Source organism: Canis lupus, chromosome 27 (assembly GCF_048164855.1).
Source record: "Canis lupus baileyi chromosome 27, mCanLup2.hap1, whole genome shotgun sequence".
Taxonomy (NCBI): Eukaryota; Metazoa; Chordata; class Mammalia; order Carnivora; family Canidae; genus Canis; species Canis lupus.
The window spans coordinates 37382861-37406625 of record NC_132864.1 but is presented as its reverse complement, the minus strand read 5'-3'; the positions used below and the strand labels follow the sequence as shown (position 1 = coordinate 37406625).

Here is a 23765-nt window from a genome sequence, read left to right as displayed (position 1 = left end):
GGGCTCCGGCAGGACCCGCGGGCACTGCCCGGCCCCGGCGCCCGCGCGGCCCCGCCCCCCCGGGGACTGGCCGTGCGGACACGCGTGGAGCCCCCGCCGCGTGGGCCCCCGCCGCGCCCCTCCCGCCGCGGTACCTGCCGCGCCCCGGGTCCCGCCGGCCGCCGCCCGAGGCCGCCACCGGAAGCGCCCGCCGGGCCCGCGCAGCGCAGCCGCCATCGCCGCCATCGCCGAGCCGGGCCTCGGGGCGTCCGGGGCTGCCCTCCGCGCTGCCTGCGCCGCCGCCGCCGCCGCCCGCCGCCCGGGACGCCTCCAGGCGAGGTGAGGTGAGGCGCGGCTGCGGCCGGGGCGGGGGACCCGGGGCGGGGGGCGCGGACCCGGAGTGGGGGGGACCCAGGGCGGGGGGCGCGGACCCGGAGTGGGGGGGACCCAGGGCGGGGGGCGCGGACCCGGAGTGGGGGGGACCCAGGGCGGGGGGCGCGGACCTAGGGCGGGTCTGACCCCGGGTCGCGGTGTCGGACCGGGCGGGCGTGTGCGGACCTGGAGTGGGGGGGACCCAGGGCGGGGGGCGCGGACCCGGAGTGGGGGTGACTCAGGGCGAGGGGGACCCGGGGCGGGGGGCGCGGGCCGGGGCGAGGGGGACCCGGGGCGGGGGGCGCGGACCCGGGGCGGGGGGCGCGGGCCGGGGCGAGGGGGACCCGGAGTGGGGGTGACCCGGGGCGGGGGCACCCCGGGCGGGGGGCGCGGACCCGGGGCGGGGGTGACCCGGGGCGGGGGGCGCGGACCTAGGGAGGGTCTGACCCCGGGTCGCGGTGTCGGACCGGGCGGGCGTGTGCGGACCTGGAGCAGGTCCGACCCCGGGTGAGGGTCTGCGGGCCCGCGGGGTGTCTGACCCGGGGCGGGGGTCTCTGGACCTGGGGCAGGTCCGATCCGGGGCGGGGGCCTGCGGACCTGGGGGGGATCTGATCCGCGGTGGTGGTCTCCCGACCTGGAATGGGTCTGACCCTGGGCGGGCTCTGTGGACCTGGGGGGGGAATCTGATCTGGGATGGGGGATCTTGGGATCTGTCCTGGGGTGAGGAGCTCTGGGTGCGAGATGGGAAATTAAAATCCGTGTGAAAGGATCCGACCTCGGGTGGGAGTCTGTGGGCAGAAAAGAAGGGGCTAGGATACCAGACTGGGTTGAGGGAAGATCCAGGGGGGATAGGGGATCCAGCCTCTTGTAGGCATCCACACTCCAAGGTGGGGCCTGTCTCTGGAGGAGGGCCTTGACTTGATGGGCTTTGGGAGTCAGGGATCAGATCCTTGGGAGTGGGAGAATTGTGGGCGTCCAGGCCCAGAAAGGCTCAGTAATGTTTCCAACAAGTTTTTCCCTGGAGGCCTTGGGGTTCCCCTAGGATTTTTCCGTTCAGGGGGAATGGCTGCCACACCAGAAAGGAAACGACCAGAGCCCAACACCCCAAAGCACTGGTCTTTGGGTGGTGTGGCCTCATTCCCACATGAGAATGTTGAGAAAAAGGAAGTTACCTCAGAACGGACCTGACATAGCAGCCTTTCAGGTTATAAGTCAGGAACTTTTCTTGAGCTATTGCTTGGGGCTGAGCTTTCCCGACTGCCTGCTGCCTCCCAACTCCCAGAAGCCCTCTGGAGCAGTGCCAGGCCTGGTGAGGAGAGGGTGGCCATAGATGAACACAGCTGGACGCTAGTTACCGTGGTGAGGACAGACTTTATTCGGTATTTACCGACAGAAGGGGAAACAGCTGAGGTCCATTCAGATTTGTTCAGAGGCTCTGGGCCTTTTAAAGGGAGAGTGCATGTGGGGGGGGGGGGGGATGGGAACGGCGGGACTTGAGTAAACAAGGAAGTGAGAGATTACAAGAAGTGGGAAGAGGCAGCAGCCCGTGTGACATCCATCTGGACAGTGCTAAGTGATGCTTGTGGAAGTTAGGCTTCCCTGCTTCTACGGATCCTCAGGTGGTGACTGACGCAGACACTTCTTTTGGAAGCCTTGAGTTTCTCTGTCATATGCCTTAAGGGAGCTGAGGATGCAGTCTTGAGCTGTTAGACACTATGTAGTGTTTGTTCAAATCTTTATAAGGCAAGGTTGAGGCCTGATTGAGAATTCTGAAGGTTCGGAGGAGCCTGGATAGAGTTTGGTCAAGGGGAGAGTCTTTGGCAGGCCTCCCTCTCGTTGAAGGAAAGAAGATACGTTCTTTCTGCTGATAAGCCTGTTTCCCATTTGATCCCCTTTTGTTGAACCATCTGTTGGGATTTGGTAGTAGAGGATATTTGCTGGATGATGCCAGTGATCAGGGATTTACTAAGGGACATTTCTATGGAAACAGAAAGAAAAGCAGAGATTGATGGTCAGAACTGAATGTAAACCTGGTTTTTAATTCTGAGGAGTGGCCAGTTGGGACGAGTTTAGACATTGACTCGTAAACATCTCTAGATTGTGGAATGAGGACCGTCGTGGCAATCCAGTAGATTTCCCAGTTTGTAGTTTGAGTGTTTGTGGTGATAGTATAGACATCAGTGTCACGGTCAGGGTTGTTTTCCCAGACAGAGCATGGAAGATACGGGAGTTCCCGTGGACTTTTTGAGTGGCCCATGCAGCTGCAGCTCCAGAAATGGAAGCAGGCACACACAATCTGTTGTGGTGACGAGCTCTCTGAAGGTTATATCAAGTTGTATGTGTGTTTCCACATGCAGTCCTTTTTCAGTTCCTGGAGAAAAGGGGGCAGCAAAAGACGTCGGGTCCCAGGAAGGCCCTGGGTAGTCAGGTTTTAGTCCTCAGTGATGCCAAGTCAAGAGGGAAGGAGGAAAAATTGGAAAACATCAATTTGGAGAGCAATGACCAAATACTGAAGGAAACTGAGGGTTTGCTAAGGGCTGACAAAATGTGTGAGACAGCAGGACTGCAGTCCCGGTTACAGGTAGTATAGGAAGACCTCAGACACAGTAAACAGGATTGGCATCGGTATATTATTTTCCCCCATTGAGACACAACATTTCCCTCTAGAGCCATTTCCCTTTTTGATCAAAGATAACCAAAGTAAGGGACGCCTGAGTGGCTCAGACAGTTAAAAGTCCAACTCTGAATGTTTGCTCAGGTCATGATCTCAGAGTCATGGGATTGAATCTGCCGCCGGGCTCAATGCTCAACAGCTCTCACTGTCTCTCCCCACCCTCTTTTTCTCCGTCTCTTCCTCTGCCACCCCCCCCCCCCTCATGCCCACTGGCACACTCTCAAGTAAATCTTTTTTTAAAAAAAGATAATCAGGGGATCCCTGGGTGGTGCAGTGGTTTAGCGCCTGCCTTTGGCCCAGGGCGCGATCCTGGAGCCTCGGGATCGAATCCCACGTTGGGCTCCCGGTGCATGGAGCCTGCTTCTCCCTCTGCCTGTGTCTCTGCCTCTCTCTGTGTGTGTGTGTGTGACTATCATAAATAAATTTTTTTAAAAAATTAAAAAAAAAGATAATCAAAGGAAGATTATTCTTGTTTACAAAATAATTCTGGTCTCATTAAATTTGGCCTGTTTATTTACAGAAGTGCAGCAAAAATGGCAATTGACCACAAAGGCCTTGTTAAATTTATCTCGTGGAACTTTTTATGGGGAATCTCAGATTAAAATTTTAAAAGCCTTTTAGGGCTAAGAAGCCAAAGCAAGAATTTGCTGTCATTATTCACTTATAGATTTGGGTGAATGCCTCCCTTCTCAGAGTCCCCCAAATATCAGGGTTCCTGGCTCTGCCAGGATGTGACCTTCCTTACTCACCTATAAAAGACTGGGAACCTGTGTAAGCCAAGTACCAGGCTGGTTTTTTCAAGAGGGCTTTGTAATCATTGCTCCTTGTAAAGTCTATTGCAGTTCCTCCAAACTGTCTGGTCATGTCTGATTCCATGCATCATTTTCAAGTATGACGTTCCTTGGTTATATAACCAACGTTTTAAAATTATGTCCTATTGCAAAGAGAGCAGATTCTTATCGAACCTATACAGATAACTATATTGCCATGAAAATTCAAGTATTGCCAAGAATACTCAACAATAGTTTCCAATTTTTAGAGGAATCAAACAGGGAGAGGAAGATAAATGCTTCAGTTTCATTTACAAAAGTATAACTTGCTAGAGTTGTATGACTCATAGATAGCTTAAGAGAAAAAAGAAAGAGTGTATGTGTGTTCTTTTTAATATCCAGAAAATAGAACACTAACCAGCCAAGAATATTCCAGACAAAAGCCATATAAAATTATAATAATCTTTTATTACTTCACTCGGTTCCGTGTAGTTAATTTTTTTCCTGTTCAGTTAGTTTTGCGAGCGCATTGGTTTCTCCACTAGAGTTCTGGAGCACCTTACTCAGTCCCATGAGATGGTCTCAGAGTTATTGAAACAAGGCCTTTGGAAATCTGTACACCAGACACCTGTCATAGCCCATCCCCTGGGTTTCAGAGACAGTCCCTTTCTGTTGAAGATGAAGCACTCTGGCCTGTAGCTGATTGCAAATTGCTTTTGGAGAAGAATCCGAGAGAAACAAACACTATCTGTGGGTGACAAAGACTGCCAGGGGTTAAAGATTTGGTGGGAGTCCCCTATAAAAATAACACAATTGACAAGGAAACTTAGTTGTTTCTATAACATACACACCACTTAAAATATTAACTGGTGAGGTGCCTGGGTGGCTCGGTCAGTTAATATCTGCCTTGGGCATGGGTCATTTTCTGAAGGTCATCTGGCTCTGTGCTTAGCGGGGAGTCTACATCTCCCTCTGCCCCTCCCCCTACTCATGCTCACTCTCATGCGTGCTCTCTCTCTCTCTCAAAATCTTTAAAAAATAATAAAATAAAATATTAACGGGAATGATACAAATACACCTTTTGGAAGGTTAGGCAGCATGGCTTATTTGACAGTGGCTTTCGTGAAATTCAACATGTCAGTTAAAACTAATTAGTTTAACTCCTCTCTTTTACAAGGTGAAAGAACAAACCCTTTGAGATCTTCCAGAGACCCTCTGGGAAATCCCAAAGGCAGTCTGAAATCAAGAAGATACTTCATTTAGGTTTTAATTTGGAGAAGGCAGAGTTGTCAAAAATATTGAAAGGTTTGAACACTTAACAAATAGGATCCCAGGTCACTTTGAAAAAAAATTTTGGTTATTTACTTAACCTAAGTGACAATAAAAGAATTCAAGAAAACATGATTCTTTAAAAAAAAATTGGCTCTTTTGACAGTGGGAAGACTAGATTCTCTTATGTAATCAAGGACATGGTAATGACAACATGAAACACAAACTATTTTGATAATAGAGAATCTTTGTTTCCACAAAAGGTGAAGATTGGTAAAGATTACTCAAAGAGTAAAGACAAACCCTTTGTAATCTCTTGTTAAAAGCTGAGCAGTAATCCAAGAAGCTTTGTTGTTTAGCCGAGAGACAACCAAACTCCAGTTTTGCATTAGTATGTTATTGATAATGAAGCTCATTTCAAAAACTTTATATATAAATCCATTTAGTCTTAGCCAGCTTTGACCTCGCAACATAAAATTCCTTTAACCTACAACTTCCTACATCCATTCAGGTTCTTGTCCTGTACTTTCCCTTTTTTGAAAATGTAATTTTGGGATAAAATTACTATCCTTTCCTTAACAAAAACAAATCTACATTCTTTGCATACTTTCCATGTGAAACACATGCTATTTTCCTCGCATTCTTTGTGTACAAAGTTGTTTCCCTTTGCTCTTATTGTTTCTAGTACTGTTTTCATATACTGATTATCATTATTAGCCATTCACAACCTTTATTTTACAGAGGAAATTAGGAAGTAGATAATTGTGACTCATCAGTCATACACCAATATTCTGTTACAGATTAGCAAATTTATGAATATGCCATGTCATAAATCTATGGAGGTATATACTCTGAATAGTACAAGTTTTTTTTTTTTAAGATTTTATTTATTTATTTATTTATTTATTTATTTATTTATTTATTTATTTATTTATTTGAGATAGAGAGCAGGTGAAAGTATGAGCAAGAGGGAGGAGCAGAAGGAGAAGCAGGCTGAGATCAAGAGTTGAACGAATGCTTACTGACTAAGCCACCCAGACGCCCAGCCTATCTGTGTCATATAAAAATAAGAAACTAAAAGTATAAAACCTGAAGTATAATTTTTTAAAAAGAGATTTTATTGAGAGAGTAAGAGAGAGCAAGCAGGAGCAGCGTGGAGGAAAGGGAGAAGGGGCAGAAGGTTGAGGAGAAGCAGGCTCTGGGCTGAGCAGGAAGTCCCAGGACTCTGAGATCATGATCAGAGCTGAAGGCAGATGCTTAACCAACTGAGTCACTGAAGCACCCCAAAACTTAAACTATAATTAATAATGAATGTTATTCATTCATTATTAGGGCTTTATCTTATGTAAAAATTATTTACATATCTAATGAATAGCTATTATTTGACTTAACTTGGCATAACTCTAAGGTTGCAAATTGTCAGAAAGATTTTGGAGACAGTTTTTAGAAGCAGATGCGTATATACATATATGTTTTAAGTAATCTCTACCCATAACATGGGGCTCGAACTCATGACCCTAAGATCAAGAGTCACGTGCTCTACCAACTGAGCCTGCTGGATGCCCCAAGGCAGATATATAAAATGCAATGATTATTGAGGGGCGCCTGGGTGGCTCGGTTGGATGAATGGGTTCTTGATTTTGACTCAGGTCATGATCTTACGGTCGTGGAATCACCCTACAATTGGGCTCCTACCTCAGTGGGGAGTCTGCTTGAGATTCTCTCACTCTCTTTCTTTCTCCCTTTCACTCTGCCTCTCCTCACCCCTGTGCACGCTCTCTCTCTCTCTGTCTCTCTCAAATAAATAAATAAACAAATAAATAAATCTTAAAAAAAGAATAGGAACTCAGTTTGATGAAAATCAGATTTATCATTTGTACAATCCTAAACATATTACCTTATTTGACTAGTAATCCAAAGTAGAATAAAAATGTACATTTGTAGTATATGTATTGATAACACTTAAAGATATACCTGTCTCATTAAATCAATACTATTAAGCTAGTCTTATTTACCAAGGATTACCCAAATTATGTAAACTTGAGAAACAGTTGAATTGGTTCTTGTATTTCTGGGAGTTTGGGGAAGATTTTAATTTATTTAAATGCTTATTTGTCTCTAAGCCAATTAGATAAAGATAGAACTATTTTAAGGGATTTTATAAATTAATTTGGTAACACCATCTGGAGGTAGAGAAATACCACACACAAACACGCACACGCATGCACGCACAGATGCAAGTAAGATCTTCTGGTTTTCATTTAAAACTTTTAGACAGGCATCAGGCATAAACACAATTATATAAAATTCACTAGTTGGTGTAAAAGAGTTGGACCTTGTCTTGGTTTCATTTTATATTTTTATCCAAATTCTGTTTCTGGCAGAGGGCACAGGTTAGTTACCTATTCAATATGAGGGCTAAAGCTTTTCACCAGTGTTCATGGAGGAGGTGTTTAAGACTTTTTTGCCCTGATATATAATCTTACAGAGGCTGTGGACTAAATGTGTTTCCAGTTGGCTTTTTTTTCTTTTTCAACTTCAGGTGGTTACTTTTGGGGGCCCCAAAAGTCTTTGAGAGCCCCCAGTGGGGCAGGGGGTGGATCTGCATGCCAGTGGCTATGGGAGCTGAGTGGCTGGAGGGCAGGGGAAACTCTAGCAAGGTGGATGGGGAGGAGGAGGTAGGGGCTTGCAGGGGTCATATCAGAGGGTACAAGGAAGCTGGAGTAGGAGCAAAGGTGGTAAGGGTGGAAGGAAGCATGGAGGAGGTGGAAAGGAGAGGTCTCAGGAGCCACTTTGGGGAGATCTACAGTTTTCCATGGACGCCATTCCAAATTATCCTTAGTGAAGTCATGCTAGTCGGAAAGGAAGTGGACAGAATCATCAGCATGGTGGCACATTGTCAGCACGGGTGCAAGAAGGGGGTTCTGGTCAACTGGGAGGCTCCCATGAGAGGACCAGGATCAACCAGAGAGACAAAAGGCCTCCCCAGAAGCCAGGAAGTACTTCCAGCCCAGGACCCACCTTTTGGAAGCCTGGCCTCTCCCCTAGCCTCTGAGAGTATATTCAGAATCACAGAATCAAAATCTGCCCTTACTGCCGTAAAGGACGTTTGTGGGGAGCACTGGATCAGGAGTTGGAATCACCACCAGGTGCCCTAAATGAGCAGCAGACCAGAGATGGGACAAAGGGCTACCATCCAGCCTTTGAGGAGGCAAATGGGGAGTCCTCATTCAGTTCGCACATCAGTGCAGAGCTCCAAACAGACAGTTGCTGGGGCTGTGCTGATAGTGGCCATGGGCTGCCAGAAGTGTCCCAGTTCCCAGGCAGAGCGGGACCTTGGGCTTTGTCCTTGTGGGGCTGGCCTGTGGGGCAGGTGGCCAACCATCCCTCCCTGGACACTCACCCTGGCAGGCATCCCCTGGCCCACTCCATCCCGGTCTTTTCTTTCCTCCCCACAAGGATCCTGGCCAGCCTGCCTGTTTTGCCTCCAGAATGTTCTGTGCACTCTGAGGCCTGCCCTCCATTCAGAGCCATTACAGCCGGCCCTGCTTCTAGGGCATGAGCCTAACAGCCAGAGAGAATCCAAGACAGAGTGAGATGTGACTGGGGGAGCTGGGATGCTCAGCCCCACAGCTCTTGCTCAGGGAAGTGGCCTCAGTTCCCTCAGGCCTGGACATTCCTCCTGTTGGTCCTGCAGCCCGAGGTGCAAGTGCCATCTCCCTACTTTCCAGAAGGGGCGCGGGCAGAGACTTGCTCTTCAGAAGGAGGTGATGAAAATGTGGGCACAATAGCAGATTCAGATCCTCGCAAAGGGACCAACGGCATATCTCTTTTTCACGGGTTTTTTAAATGAGCCTAGGAATGCTGTCACACGATTGATTCATCTTTTACAGAATCTTTTTAAGAGTCTCAGGAACTCATCCACTGATGGTTGCTTGCAATAAATTTATGAAAAACGTTTTCATTGCCTTTAAAGAAAAAAGAGTGTCATCTACGATATGCTAAATGCATAAAAGAATACTGACCAGCTGACAAAGGGGATAGACTATCTGACTACAAAGCAGAGAGACAGAAGCACCGTCAAGCTGCCCATCCCACAGGGCTGGAGCTTCAGAGCTGAGTGGGCAAGGAAGGGGAGCACCCACACACACATGGTGGGGGGCCAGGCCTTGGTGAAGTTGTACTGTGTGGCAGGCAGGATGGGAGGAAGCACTCTTGTCACAAAAGATGATGAAATTGAAGGTCCTGGGACCATTGGCTCTGGGTGTCAGTGGCCTACCTGCCTGTGCGCACCTTGATTCCAGGGTGGCTGGGTGTCTTGGCCCAGCTGCCAAGCATCTTGATGCCTCCCTTTGGGTCTGGAAGGCGATGAACCATGATCAGAGTTGATAGAGGTTCTGGTCTCGTGGCTGCAGGGGATACTGAAGAACGGGCTTATGATAAGGAAGGTATGGGCTGGGCTGTTACTTTTGCCATGTGGGGAAGGAGGTCCGTGAAGAGATGGAGGCCGGCCGTACGCCGTAGGCCTGGGAAGGAAGCTGCCGAGACAGGAAGGCCCCTTCTGCCGCCTCCGAGAAGGACCATGAGTGTGGAGGCAGGTGTCCCTCCTAGGTGTCCATGCTGCACCCCTGCCCTGCCCGCCACCCCACAGGGGCAGGCTCCTGAGCACCCCAGCCCCCCCGGAGATGGGAACAGCCGTTGGTTTTCTGGATCCTGCTCCCTTATGGGGAATGCTGTGTCTCTTTTCCCTTTTGTGGAACAGGGAGGGCCAGAAACAGGGTTGCCCGTTCTGTTTGTTTCCCACTATGTTCTTTTTCCTGTAGTAAAACACACTTATGTTAGGGGCACCTGGCCGGCTCAGTCTCGAGCGTGCAACTCTTCATCTCAGGGTTGTGAGTTCGAACCCTAGGTTGGGTGCAGAGATTACTTAAAAACAAAATTAAAAAAAAAAAAGACACATAAATTAAGATTTGTCATTTTAACCATTTCATTGTTACAATTCAGTGGCATTAAGTACGTTCGTTCACAGTGTCGTGTAACCATTGTCACTATTTCCGGAACTTTCTCATCCCCCAAACAAACACCGTAGCCATTCAGCACTAGTTCCCCATTCTCCCTGCCAGCCCCCGCAGCTTCTCTTCTACTTTCTTTCTCTGGATTTGCCTACCCTACATATTTCCTGTAAGTGGAATCATACGGTATCAATCTTTTTGTGCCTTTTTTTACATGGCACGATGTCTTCCAAGGTGCATCTGCGCCATAACCTGAATCCGTTCACTTGAGTGACTAAGTGCGATCCGTTGTATGGATACATCGTATCCATCTGCTGAGGGACAGGCTGTTTGTGCCCTCTGGCTGTTGTGAGTAATGCTGTGAACTCTGGTGCACTGGTTTCCGTTCAAGTCTCTGCTTTCAGCTCTTGAGGACACATCCAGGAGTGGGAATTGCTGGTCATATGGTCATTCTATATTTAACTTTTTGAGAAACCACCAAACTGTTTTCCACAGCAGCTGCACCGTTTTACATTGCTGTCAGCAGTGCACAAGGGTTCCGGTTTTCCCAGAACCTCATCAACATTTGTTCTTTAATATGTACAATTTTTTTTTAATAGCCGTCCTAATGGGTGTAAAGTGGTATCTCGGGTGGTTTCAATTTGCATTTCCATAATGACTAACGATGTTGGGCATCTTCCCATATGCTTAATGGTCATTTGTAGATCTTTGGAGAAATGTCTCTTCAAGTCCATTTTCTAATTAGGTTGTTTATCTTTTTGTTGTGTTGTTGCAAGGTAGGAATTCTTTATATATTCAAGATCTTTTCTTTTTCTTTTTTTTTTTTTTTTTTTTTGAGAGAGAGAGAGAGAGAGAGAGAGAGAGAGACAGGGAGAGTGCAGGTCCAGGAGCAGGAAGAGGGGCAGAGGGAGAGAGAGAATCACAAAACAGACTCCCCGCTGAGCACAGAGCCTGAGGGTAGGGAAGGGAGGGCCCCATCCCATGACCTGAGCTGAAACCAAGAGTCAGATGCTCAACTGACTGAGCCACACAGGCACCACTATGTATTCAAGATATTAAACCTTCATCAGATAGATGATTTGCAAATATTTTCTCCCATTCCATGGGTTACCCTTTGGTTCTTTTGATAATGTCCTTTGATGCTTTTAATTTTAATGAAATTGAATTTCTTTTCCTTTTGTTGCCTATGCTTTTGGTATCATATCTAAGAATCCATTGCCAAGTTCAAGGTAATGCAGATTTACTCCTATGTTTTCCTCTGGGAGTTTTATAGTTTTAGTTCTGAAAATCAAGGCTTTGAACCGTTTTGAGTTAATTTTGTATGTGATGTGTCAAGAGTCCAACTTTATTATTTTGCACGTGGAAATGTTTGTCGTTTATTAGAGAGACCGTTCTTTCCCATTGAGTGGTCCTGGCACTCTTGTTAAAAAATCATTTGATCATAGACATGAGGGTTTATCTCTGGCCTCTCAGTTCTGTTCTGTTGGTCTATATGTTTACTTTGTGCTCGTATCACACTGTTTTAATTACAGTAGCATTGTAGTAAGTTTTGAAATCAGGAAGTATGAGTCCTCCATACTTCTCAAGATTGTTTTGGCTTTTCAGACTCCAAATGACCTTTTGGATGGATTTTTCTATTCCTACAAAAAAGCCATTGGAATTTTGATAGGGATGGCATTATTTCTGTAGATGACTTTCTAACTGACATCTTAACAATACCAGATTTTCCAGTCCATGAACATGGGATATCTCTCCATTAATTGGTGTCTCCCTCTATTTCTTTCATGCTCTCATGATACTAAATGTATCATCTGTGGAACCTTATAAAGGCCTACCTAGCCTCTTCAGCCGAACCCCGAAGTCGACGAGCAGCTTCTCCCTGCACTGCCACCACTGTCCTGAGTCAACAGCCACAAGAGATAGGAGACCCAGGATCCTGCACCAAAGCTTTGCCTCCAACCCTCAGTGTGGTCAGGAAACCATGTTTGAAACTGTGCTCGGCCAGCCACTTAAAAACTTACTCTCATGGTTTGTTTTGAACATGTACAAAAACAGAAAGGATCTGAGAGTGCTGCTTGGCTTCCATGCTCTGGCCTCCTGGCCAGGGGTTGAATCTCCTTTATCCTCCTGATGATGCCTCCTCTCCCAGAAGGTTTAAAGTCCCAGCATTGCCCTTTCTGTTTGCATGTCTGTTAGGTAAGCAGGACTCAGAGCCAAAGCAGGGCCTCCCCCCAGGTGCGGCCCCTCCCTGTGCCCTCCTGTCAGCCCTGAGAACAGAGTGCTGTGCAAAGTGGTAAACAGACAGACCTAGAGATTAGAGATTTCAAAGCCAGATTTTTTTTATCACAACCCAAGTATTATGGAGATTGGAATTTATAGTTTATGTCTCCAGGGTCCAGCAAGAATTGGTAACCTAGAGTAGAATATTATTTCTTATTTTTGATATCTGTTTACAACATTTACTGGATAATTTTTTAAATACGGAGAATAAGACAGAATGGCCCGTTGTATCATCACCCAACACTACGATGAGTAATAATAGTAATAACTAAAGCAACACTGGTGTGTGGTTAGGAAATCCTAAGCAGAAAGTTCCAGCTCCTTCAGGCTGCAGGGGCCTCCCCTCACTGTTTCCTGTTATCTGTCGCCAGAAGAGAGACACTCTGCTCTTGCCTGCTGTGTGCTCCACCCCACCCACCCCCACCCCACCAGTGTTTTCCCTTCACCTTCCTCCTGGGTCGTGGTGATCCTGCCCCGCGGGGGCCCTTGCCCAGTGTGGTCCCTGGAGTTCCCACAGACAGAACACCTGAGTCACACTCTCTCTGGCACAGTGGGGCCCTGGGCAACCCCCAGGCAGGGATGCCACACTCCCGTGCTGACACCTGCCACACCTGCTTGGGACATCAGGCCTCCTGCTGTAATCTGTGTCCCCAGTGTCCCAGGTTGACATTTCACTATGTTCTTTGGGGCCTTCTGCTCTCTGAAGACGGAAGGGTGAAGCGCCGCCCTCATGGGCAAGGCTTGGCCTCCAGGAAGGCGCCCATCTGGACCCTGGTCATTTTCAGATTATGGTTTCTGTCGGTCATTATCTAAAGGTAGAAGAATTCTGCACAAATGTTATCTGCTTTGCTGCCGAGCTCCGAGAAGGGGTGCACAGCACGGAGGGCCGGAGCCAGCTCGGGGGGTGGCTCTGAAGGAGCAGAAGAGCAGGTGTGGGCCAAGGACCGGGGCCCCCTGGGTGTGCGTATTCTGACTTGCTGACAAAGTGTCCAGTGGCCATATGGCCTAAACCACCAGAATCTGGGGTCCACACTCACCTGGGGCAGAGCCTCAGTTTCCCATCCATCCTCTGCCCTGCTCCCCGAAGCACCAGCATGTCCTCATGGTCCAGCGTGTTGGGGCTTGGAGCCCTCGGCCATCCTGCAGCACTCTCCCCACCGCGGCCCCCAGCGTAACTGCTCTCCCGGATGTGCCTTCCCACATGGGAGCCTCTGGCAGAGCTGGGTCCCGTGTGGTTGCTGGGGTTCTGTGGCCTTGGGAGTAACCTGTGAGCCACCCGACAGAAGCTGCCCGTGGTCCTCTTTATTTTGTCCTTTGCCATTTTGTAAGGCATCTGCCCTGAGTATCGTGAACTCTGCTCTGTGTGGGCCAGGAGTCCAGGGCTGAGTGGCCAAGCCTTGCCCGTGTGTCCCACGGCCCCCATCTGACTGGGTCCTGAGCTACCTGCCTAAAGGTGGCTCACCAGGGGGAGGTTGTACTGTCCTTGTAGGTGTCTGATTCTGCTGGCACGTCTCCCTCACATGTGGTGCAGGTGCCAGGGCTGGCCCTCATCCAGGGCCAGATGTGCCATGTGTGGCTGTCCCCAAGGGGAGTGGTGAGTAGGTCCGTGCCCTGTGTGCTTGGCCTGGGGACTGCCTGTGTTTTTACCTGGAAAGTCACTGAAAGGGCCATGTGAGTCTGCTAGATGCTGGTGTGAGGACCCAAGGGAGCTGGGCTGCCCGTGTGCCCACATCCATCTGTCTGGGGAAGCACCCAGGGAGGAGAACTGTGACCAGCAGGTCCCCAGGCAGGATGGCCAGACACAGCATGTGCTCTGTGCGCCCCAGGGTGCAGCCCCACGGGCAGGAGGCTGTTTGGGTGCAGGAGGTCTTTCCCCTGGCATTGAGATGAGCCAGGCAGTTGGGACGCGCGGCTAGCCACTTGAACCACGGGCCCCATCCGCCGGGAGGGGCAGGTCTGCACTAATGCCAAGGGGTTTGCGCTCTCAAGCTGGCTGCAGGGCTTCCTGGCAGGCCACACAGCCCTGAAGCCCACTGCCCTCCCCCTTCTCTCCCCTCCTCCTCACCCCACCCATCCCTGCCCAATCTCAGATGCCAGAAGCCCCACCCCTGCTGTTGGCAGCCTTGTCATTGGGCCTGGTGCTGCTGGTGCTGCTCTGCCTGCGACATTTGAACTTGGGCTTACTTTTTATCGGCTGGAATGAGTTGGTCCTGCAGCCGCTCCACAACCTGTTCATGGGGGACACGAAGGAGCAGCGCATCCTGCGACATGTACTCCAGCACGCGGTGGCCGGGGACCCACAAAGTGTGCTGGAGGCCATTGATACCTACTGCTCGCAGAAGGAGTGGGCCATGAACGTGGGTGACAAGAAAGGTGGGCAGCCCGGCCGGCTGGTGGGGGGCATGGGAACGGGGACCTCAGGTGGGGCAGCACACCTTTATAGGTCAGTCTGGGGTCAGTCTGTTTCTGGGTGTTGGGATGGGGGCTCCCCTGGAGCCCTAGAGGCCTGAGCTACTCACCCGCTGTCTGCTCCCTGGCCAGGGGCAAAGGCTGTGCAGAGACCCTGACATCCACCTCACCTCGCTGTCCTCGAGGGGAGGGAGAGACGTCTGATACACTGTCCGGGACCTTTCCTTGCCACACAGAAAGTCAGCCTTGTGACGAAGCCAGGTGAAGGTGCAGGGCCCCCTGGCCGTCCCCGCTGGGCATGAGGCTGGACAGAGCTCCCCGGGTTCTGCTCAGCCCAAGCACCAGGCTGCCTCCTAACCTTTGGACTCTAGCCTGGGGCACAGGCATGTGCTGTGCTGCACCCTGGGCCTTGGGCCTGGGGACAGATGGGATAGCCATTGTCTAGCCCCCCTTGGAGCCTCTGACAGTGCCCAGCCCGGGGAGCCAGGGAGGCCCTGAGTGCAGCCCATGCGCTCGGTGGGGTGGGGGCCTCCGCAGAGGGCAGCCCTGGGTTAGAACGGGTTGGGGGCAGCCAGGAACCGTGTGAAAGACAGGGACTAGGGTGTGCCGAGCCCCAGAGGCCTGAGGGACCCTGGGAGCTGGGAGGGTGTGTTTAGTGTGATGTGGGGGAGGGGGGATGGGAATGAGGGAGGCAGGCGTGGGTAGGGGCTGATGGTCGGGAAGGGGCAGGTCCAGGACCAGGAGGGGGTCTCCTCCCTCCGCCTGTGGCCCGTGCCCACCGGCTCCTCCACCCCGCAGGCCAGATCTTGGATGCAGTGGTGCGGGAGCAGCGGCCGTCGGTGCTGCTGGAGCTGGGAGCCTACTGCGGCTACTCGGCCGTGCGCATGGCCCGCCTGCTGGAGCCCGGGGCCCGCCTGATCACCATCGAGCTCAACCCTGACTTCGCCGCCATCACCCAGCAGATGCTGGACTTCGCAGGCCTGCAGGACAGGGTGCGTTGCCGCCCCAGGGTGAAAGATGTGGACACTGAGGTGCCGGGACGAGGGGAAGGGCCTGGGTTGCCCCGGTGCGGTTCAAGGCTGCCTTTATCCTGCTGTACCTGGCCTTGTGCTGCCTCCCGGCCCAGGTTTCAGGGATCCCCCAGCCGCTCTGTGAGCGAGGTCTTGCCACCCCATCCCACGGGGCAGGAAATTCCCAAGGCTGCCTTTGGATGGAAAGGGGATAGAGTGGGGACTTACCTCCTCAGAAGCCCAAAGAAGACTGGTGACACGAGCGGGCATCCAGGCAGGGTGGCCTGTGGGCGTGGGCGCTGATAGGGTGCTGTTCCAGGTCACCATTCTGACCGGGGCATCCCAGGACACCATCCCCGAGCTGAAGAAGAAGCATGATGTGGACACGCTAGACATGGTCTTCCTTGACCACTGGAAGGATCGGTACCTGCCGGACACACTCCTCCTAGAGGTAAGTTGTGCCCTGTCCTGGCACACATGGGCCTCGGTGCTGGCTGCTGGGCAGGCCCACCAGAGGGCGAGGGGCGCAGAGGACCAGAGGAGGCCGCAGGGGTGGTGCGGAGATGAGAGGAAGAGGGTTCTAGGCAGAAGGAGTCAACCTGGCCCACTAGGTGGCCTGCACTGGGGTGGGGGTGGAGGTGAGCACCAACAGGACATCTGCCCCTTTCCTCCTGAGGCTCCTTACCGTGCATCCCTGTCCTCACACCGCATCCTGTCCTAGGCCTTAGAGCTGCTGCTTGGCTGGCCCCAAGTGGTGACTGGTGAGGCTGCCCCATCTCCATGTGGGGCACTGGGTGGGCCCTTAATGAGCTGACACGCAGACCCTAATGATGATCACCACCTTGTCCTACCTGGGTGGTCAAGGTCACATGTAGTGGCTGTTTAGCCCTCTACCAGGGGTCCCCGTCCTGGCAGCCAGCATGTTGTGATTCCATGTTATCTGTCCCACGCTAAGCCACCTCACTGCCCTCATGGGCTGGCCACTCTGCCCGGTGCAGAGGGACCATGAGCACAGGGGGCATGGCCACTGGAGCCATGGCTGGAGGTGGGGCAGGACCTTGCATCCAGTGGTTCCAGTACAGGCGTGAAGGGCCGGGTGCCTGGACACAGCAGGAAGGAACTTGCCCTGGCTTAGGGTCTAGGAGGGGACAGGACATTCTGGGAATGGGCAGACCTGGGGCAGTGGGCCAGAGCCATGCGTGGATGGCCTTGAATGCCACACACTGGTGTGCATAGGGGGGGCTTTAAGCAGGTGAGGACAAGGTTAGATCTGGCCCCAGAAAAGATCCCTGTTGGGTGTGTAGAGGGTGGGAAGGGATGGCTGTGGAGAGGATGGTGCAGAGACCCGGAAACTCCACAGACGTGCTGAGCTCTGGGAGTGGAGGAGGGGAGATCCAGGGGCTAGAAGTTGGACTGTTACCTGCTGAGACAGGTGGACAGTGGAGGGGATGGCAAGGAGACCCATGGGCCAGGAGCCAGGCAGCCAGCCCAGCTGGGCCTGCCCGGGGAGGGAGGGATTTCAGCAGCTTTGGTGTATGTGATAATTACAGGGGCCTGCATTTATAGAAAAGTAGCAAATATTGCCCTTTAGTAACTAGGAAACTGATCGTTTTCTCAGTGCTGCTTGTTCAAAGCTGTTAATTATCTCAAAAGAAAAGACGCCGTGAATTGGGAAGGGCTGTGCTTTTGAAACACGCGTACTTTAGCCAGGCAGCTGGGCGGCGGCCCTCGCCTGGTGCCGGGTCAGCCTGGCTCTGCAGGGGCCTGGCGGTACCGCCCGGGTCGGGGCTTAGGGGCTGGCAGGGGCAGGGGGCAATTTGAAATCACATGGCTGCTCCGAGGAGGCCGCAGCCGCAGGTCTCACGGGCTCTCCACAGGGCTGCTTGGGTGTCCTCGCAACATGGCAGCTGGCTTTCCCCACAGCCGGGGCCGGGAGACAGAAACACGGAGCAATCTGGCAGCCGTGGTGCCCTGTAGACCATCTCTGAAGGCACAGCTGCCGCTTCTGTCTCCTTTTAGAAGCGAGTCACTAAGCCCAGTGCATACCCAGTGGAAAAGGAACCGTGGATACAGTTCTTTTTTTTTTTTTTTTTGAAGATTTTATTTATCCATGAGAGACACAGAGGGAGAGAGAGAGGCAGAGACCCAGGCAGAGGGAGGAGCAGGCTCGTTGCAGGGAGCCCAATGTGGGACTCGATCCCGGGACCCGGGGATCATGCGCTGAGCCAAAGGCTGACGCTCAACCACTGAGCCCCCCAGGCGTCCCTGTGGACACAGTTTAAAACCACCTCCAGTGCAGGCTCTTGGTCCTCTGGAGGCGGTTTCCTCCCCGCAGGGCTTAGCACAGCAGGTTTGCTCAGACGCGGTAGGCTTCTGAGCAGAATTCTCCAAGGGGTGTGTGTCCTCTATCGGGGGGCGTGTGATGTCTGGGCAGAGGCAGGACAGCTGCTGCCTTTTCCTCCTGGTCCAGCTTCCTCAAGCTAGGAAGGCCCAGCACCCTCCAAACGTGCCCAAAGCTCCTTTCTTTCATTCCTTCTTCCGCAGTCAAGTCACTGGATTTTAGTGTCCGATGACTTTCTGGCCTCTGGACGCCTGCTCCTGAACAGCACAACCCTATACATGAGGCTTAGAGCCCCACTCCTGCTCACCTTGTCATTTCCCGCTGGAGACCAGAGCTGCCATTCTGGGGCTTGAGCCAGGGGTGCCTCCTCCTGGACAGCTCTCCATTCTAGGTCCTTCTAGCCAAGACTGCTAGGGGGCTTTCTTTTCCTATGAGAAAATACTCCATGATTCACAGTGGTACTTTCTGTTCAAATTCTGGCTCATGGGTTGTCCCTAGCCTCAGTAGCCTCACAGCTGTGTTTTCCACTCTGGCTGGAGGGCCCTTGGCTTCCCCGCAGCCCACAGGCTGGAAGTGACCATGGCCATCAGGAGATCTGAGACACCTGTAAGACTCTGGGCTGGGGCACATCCCTGGAGGGTGCAGTTAGAGATGCTCCGTCACATGTGGGCCTGTCGGCCATGTGAGGCAAGCCTGGGGTCGCTCTGATTTTGCTTTTGATGTTTCAGGTTGCTTTTCTTTCTTTCTTTTTTTTTTTTTTTAACTTTTTATGATCATGTGATAAAGCAGCTCTGTGCTTCCGAAGTTAGGACATGGCAACTGGGGTGACATTGCCCTGGTCTGCGTGTCTCCCACAGCAAGCACTTCCTCTCAAGGTTTCATTCTGCTGTTTCCTACGGCCTAGGCTGCCTTGCCCCCAGCACAGCGTCCTGGCTGTGTTCAGCTGCTGCTGCTCCTTCCCTCTGCAGAGCCCAGGCCCATGTGCTGGTAGAGATGCCAGAGTTCGGGGCTGTCCAAAGCAAACCTCCAAGGGGCAGGCTTCTGGGTAGTGAGGTCTGGCCTGCCTCCACCCCCATCCCTCCAGGCTCACCCTGGTCAGGCCGGTTAGGACCTCCAGTGACAGCACACAGGGCTGTCATGCACTGTGAGGCACAGGCATCTCACCCGTAAGAGTCACATGTTCCTGGCCCCAGGTGACCAGAGGACCCGCTGGCCTTGAGTCGGCCCTGTGGCCTGAATCCTGGCTCCACTGTCTCCTCCACTTACTCATCCAGCTGGCATGACTGAACAACTACTGTGTGCCTGCCACATGCTGTTCAGGGGCTGGGGACGCAGGACCTCATGAGAAGCAAAAGGTTCTTCCTCACAGAGCCACATCCTGGCGGCAAGACCCGTGCTCAGCACAGCCCTTCCCTGCGGTGCTTGCTGCCGGGGAGGAGGTGGAAGGCACCGGGGAGACCCTGGTGACCCCAGGAGCCGGAGTGCAGCTGACTCCAGGCCAGGCACAGGCCATGAACACCTATCCTCCCTGTGTGGGACTGGCTTGCAGGACGCCTGTCACCCTCACCCCTTCCCACCATCTGTCCCCTGCAGGAGTGTGGCCTGCTACGGAAAGGGACAGTGCTGCTGGCTGACAACGTCATCTGCCCAGGAACACCAGAATTCCTGGCATACGTGCGTGGGAACAACCGCTTTGAGTGCACACACTTCCCCTCGTACCTGGAATACTCCAAGAGAGTGGATGGCCTCGAGAAGGTGGTCTACAAGGGCCCAGGCAGCCCAACACAGCCGTGACCTGCCACCCCGCCCTGGGATCCCTTGCCGAGCCTAGCTATGAAGGGCACAACACATGTGCTTCTGCCAGCCCGCTTTTGCAGTTCTGGGCTCTGTCCTCAGTGTAGCACCCTTAAGGCCTATGAGGCCAAAGCCTGCTGGCAATGGCCCCTCTGTGCAGTGACCCTGGCCTGTCACCACTGGTCCCCGCCAAGTGCAGCCAGCTCACCGTGCAAAATCATGCAATAAATCTGTAAAATATGTTTGTAAATACCAAATCGGGACAGGTGGTCGCTTTCCTCCACCCACCAGCATTTCAATCAGTAGGGTTTCTTATATGAGTAGGTCCTTGGGCATTGACATAGGTGGTAGACACTGGAAGTGGGAACATTTGGAACCGGTTGGGCTGTCCATTCAGTCTGTCCTTGAGGTTTGCAGTCACCAGGTGGCAGCAAGGCCTTAGTGATGCTGCTGTGTTCAACAACTCACACCCACTTGTGACTCCTGAGTTTCTTTCACCTGCTTTTTAAGAATGAAATGTAACTTCTTTACTACAATCAGCTCGCTATTAATAATCCCATATACCAGTATCATGTTTAAAAGATGCTAAAAGAGAAATTAAAAATTTAAATGTTTAAATAGAAGAGATCAACTTAGTGCTTCTTTTTAACTGCTTCCCCGTTCCTTTGCTGCGGTGCTCTCAGCTCCGGCACCACACCCAATGCTCCCGACTTCCCTGGACGCTAATTGTGGCCCAGCGGGCTCGGGCTCATGTGGCCAGGCTGAGGTTATGTGTTGCATCCCCATGGGGATGTCCGCAGGCTGACGTGAGCCCCCATCTGGAGGCCGTCCTGGGAAACTGGACCAGGGCGGTTGGTCAGCCATCATGTCCCATCTCTGACCAACCAGGCACCAGGGAAAGGTGGACAGGGGGCCCCGCCACAGTACAGGGTGTGGGCTCTCAGGCCCCTGGCCCCTTGGGGTCCCTGTGTGGTACTGAGTAGTAGAACTAACCTCCCCCATCCTGCTCGGCCTCATTTATGGAGGCTCAGACCAGCTCTGGCACTTCTACTGGCTGCCCAGCCAGCAGGTGATGAAGTGGAATTGCTTTACATCTACCTAAATCCACAGCTGACTAAATCCCCAGTTGCAACCCTGGCCCTCTGGCCCCAGGGCCGCCTGGCTACCTCAGGGGCTCCCCAAGAATCCTGCCCATCCCCAATCCTAGCTGAGCCCACCTGTATGCAGACCAGACACCACGCCAGAACTCGGTGCAGCCCACCCAGGAGCTAGCCCTCTCCCTTGTGTAGAAGCAGGTCACAGTGAGTCTGGGAGGACACGTGCACGAACACCCCTGGGGCCTGGGAGCTGAGCACCCTCTGGACATAGCACATGGACACCCAGGGCCACCTCCACCCATTCCCACTGGGCAAATGGAAAAGCAAGCAGATTGGGCCAAGAGATCTGAGCCGCAGAAGATAGGCAGTTTCTGTGTTGCTTTTTTTAATTTTTAAATTTTCTTACAAAAATTTAGGTGTTTACCAATACAGTCTTATTTTGGTTTTGTTTTTAATGCTTTTCGTCAGTGTTTTTCTTCTGTTTTGAAGTCACAAACAGCAGGCACTAGGCAGCAGTCCCCCGCCGCTGCCGCAGGTCAGTCCCGAGGTGTGACTCAGGGCAGACGGGATTTGGTAGGCACGGCCAGGCCAGAGTCGCTCAGGGACGGCCCCTGCTGCACTGGGGTTCCACGCAGCTGAGGGCAGGGTGGGGCCAAGCACAGCCTGACCCCCAGAGCAGCTCTGCTCGGGTCTGCTCGGGCCAGCCCCCACCCATGCTCTGCCTGCCATGCAGGGTGGGACTCAGAGCCCAGTGGATCCCCTCTACCTTCTGGAGTCAAACTCCTTCCCTGAGCCCCCCTCTCCCTCCCCTGCTGCCTGTCCTCCGGCCGGCCTGCGGGGCTCCTCTGGGGTCCTGCACACACAAGAGCACACTTCTACACAGCCAGCCCCAAAGCAAAGCTAGGTGCCCTGCCCTGCCCCCTCCCTGGGCCCCCCCTGGCAGGCCGGCTGGCTTTCTGTCTCTCTGCAGTCACACAGCACCATGTCAGTAAACAGCTAACTCAGCCTAGGGAGTTAGGAGGGAGGGAGCAGGGGCAGGAAGGAAGCTGTGTCCAGAACGTCCAGCCCTGGCTCCCGGGCGAGAGGCGCTGCCAAGCCCTGCCGCCAGGGGGCTCCAAGCTCCACAGCAGGGTCTGTGAGGGCCGCCCCGGAGTTCCCATCTTCTTGTGATCAGATCAGATCCCTAAGAACAAATGGCTGGGCCCGAGACCTAAGGAGGGAGAGGGGAAGGTTCAGCCAGGCGGCCTGGGGGCTGGGCGGACCCCTTTACAGGCCAGGCCAATGCAAGTGTGGACAAAGGCAGCTGCTGGGGTGGCACAGGCTGACCCGGAGAGTCTCAGCATCAGGGCCCATCTGACTCGCTGGTCGTTGGGGGGCACTGTGCTTGAGGCGTTTAAATGTGGGGGCAGGGGAGCCATCCCTGTTCTGGCCCTGAGGACACAGCGCCTGAGCCCGGGCTGCAGGCCCAGGGAGGCATGTCCCTCTCAGCCCCCAGCCTGTGCCTAAGGTGGGCACTTGTGCCTGCTGACCTTGAAGCTGGGGTCCCACCAGGGAGACGGAGGGACAGAACATGCAGCCAGCACAGATTAACAAGAAGCCCCTTCCCAGGGGACGGGGAACAGCTGGACGAGAAACCAGACGAGAGAACGTACCAGGCATGCAAGCTAGACCCAGGAGTCAACGGGCTGAGGCTTAGCGTCCCCCACGGCGTCCACCAGCCTGACCGCGGGCCTGCTGGGCCCAGGAGGAACCTTCCTGCCGGGGTCGGGCTGCAGCGGACAGGCAGTGAGCAGGAGGGCATTAGAGCAGAACAGAGCAGGTTAGTCAACGCGGACAGGTAGGGGCTGGGCTGCTCAGTGGATGAGGTGGGAGCTGAGCTAGTGTGGCTCACATAGATGCACAGTGATGCGTGGACACACACAGGCCTGTGCCCAAAGCCAGGAGACTATCACAGAGCAGGCTGGCAGGTGCTGCCCTGGAGGTGGGACAATGGTGGGCCCTCACCCACCACTTCCTCCCCACTGCCCCGGACCCCCACACGCAGGCAAGAGGATGAAGACAGGCTTGCTCAGAGTCCCCTGGCTCGGTCTCCCAGCTCAGCTGCCCTGTAGGTGAGCCCACCCCAGGTGTACTGGGCGTCTACACTCAGCACCTTGCCAGGGCCCCTCCCAGTAATGCCTTAGTTACATCACCTCCCTAGGCACCTGCCCACAGCGACGTACTTTCAACGGTTCCTTCTCAGAGGCCTCCCCTGCAGGGTCACTGCCTCGTGCCCTTCGTTCCCTCCGGTCCACAGTGGAGTATCCATCTTGGGGTGGGGGACATGAGGGGAACTCTGAGGGGCAGGCACCACAGGGGCATATCTCCCTCTCAGCCCAGACACAGGGGGCCCCAGACAGGGGACATCTGGAGATGACCCCCAGCACTGTGCTGGAGGCCTAGGCCAGGTCTTCTCAAGGCCCCTCCCACCATGGTGGCTCAGAACTCTCCAGCCCCCGCTCAGATGGCAGACCAGAGACCTTAGCTGGAGAGCCTACCCTGTTCAACAGCACCCCAAAACCAAATCTCTTTTCTACCCAGCATCTCCTTGGGAGGCCTTCCCAACACCAAACACACAAGGCAAAACCACCTGGCTCATTACATTGCCCCTCCCCGCCCTCCCCCAGGAAACAAGCCACCCTGCATCAGCACTCACCTGGGCCAAGTGCCTCCATGGGGATCATGTCCCGGCTGCCTGTCTTCTCACCATCTGCAAGGC

At 53.2% G+C, this 23765-nt stretch overlaps 3 protein-coding genes across 16 annotated transcripts in view; 1 reads left to right on the top strand and 2 right to left on the bottom strand.

Moving 5' to 3' along the window:
• TXNRD2 (thioredoxin reductase 2) overlaps positions 1–229 on the bottom strand; it is a 49580-nt gene extending 49351 nt beyond the window's left edge. For 3 of the 4 annotated variants that reach the window (XM_072803524.1, XM_072803525.1, XM_072803529.1), the window contains exon 1: positions 135–229. In XM_072803524.1, coding sequence (XP_072659625.1) covers positions 135–225 — 91 coding nt within the window. In that variant the 5' untranslated portion in view covers positions 226–229. The remainder of the gene's footprint in view (positions 1–134) is intronic. The other variant, XM_072803526.1, reaches the window with a different exon arrangement.
• Positions 183–20533, top strand: COMT (catechol-O-methyltransferase). 4 transcript variants are annotated; one of them, XM_072803539.1, is made up of 6 exons: positions 295–323; positions 11906–12272; positions 14447–14729; positions 15564–15757; positions 16095–16226; positions 19710–20533. In XM_072803539.1, the coding sequence occupies exons 3-6, from the start codon at positions 14447–14449 to the stop codon at positions 19908–19910; spliced, it is 810 nt and encodes a 269-aa protein (XP_072659640.1). In that variant the 5' UTR covers positions 295–323; positions 11906–12272; the 3' UTR covers positions 19911–20533. The 4 variants fall into 4 exon arrangements, with proteins under 4 accessions (XP_072659638.1, XP_072659639.1, XP_072659640.1 ...); XM_072803537.1 differs by lacking the exon at positions 11906–12272 and having other exon boundaries at positions 183–318; XM_072803538.1 differs by lacking the exon at positions 11906–12272 and having other exon boundaries at positions 198–323.
• Positions 20534–21375: 842 nt separating this feature from the next.
• ARVCF (ARVCF delta catenin family member) overlaps positions 21376–23765 on the bottom strand; it is a 54705-nt gene continuing 52315 nt past the window's right edge. For 7 of the 8 annotated variants that reach the window (XM_072803522.1, XM_072803517.1, XM_072803523.1 and 4 more), the window contains 4 exons: positions 23703–23756; positions 23230–23315; positions 22660–22776; positions 21376–22217 (listed from right to left, as the gene is read on the bottom strand). In XM_072803522.1, coding sequence (XP_072659623.1) covers positions 22672–22776; positions 23230–23315; positions 23703–23756 — 245 coding nt within the window. In that variant the 3' untranslated portion in view covers positions 21376–22217; positions 22660–22671. The remainder of the gene's footprint in view (positions 22218–22659; positions 22777–23229; positions 23316–23702; positions 23757–23765) is intronic. The other variant, XM_072803519.1, reaches the window with a different exon arrangement.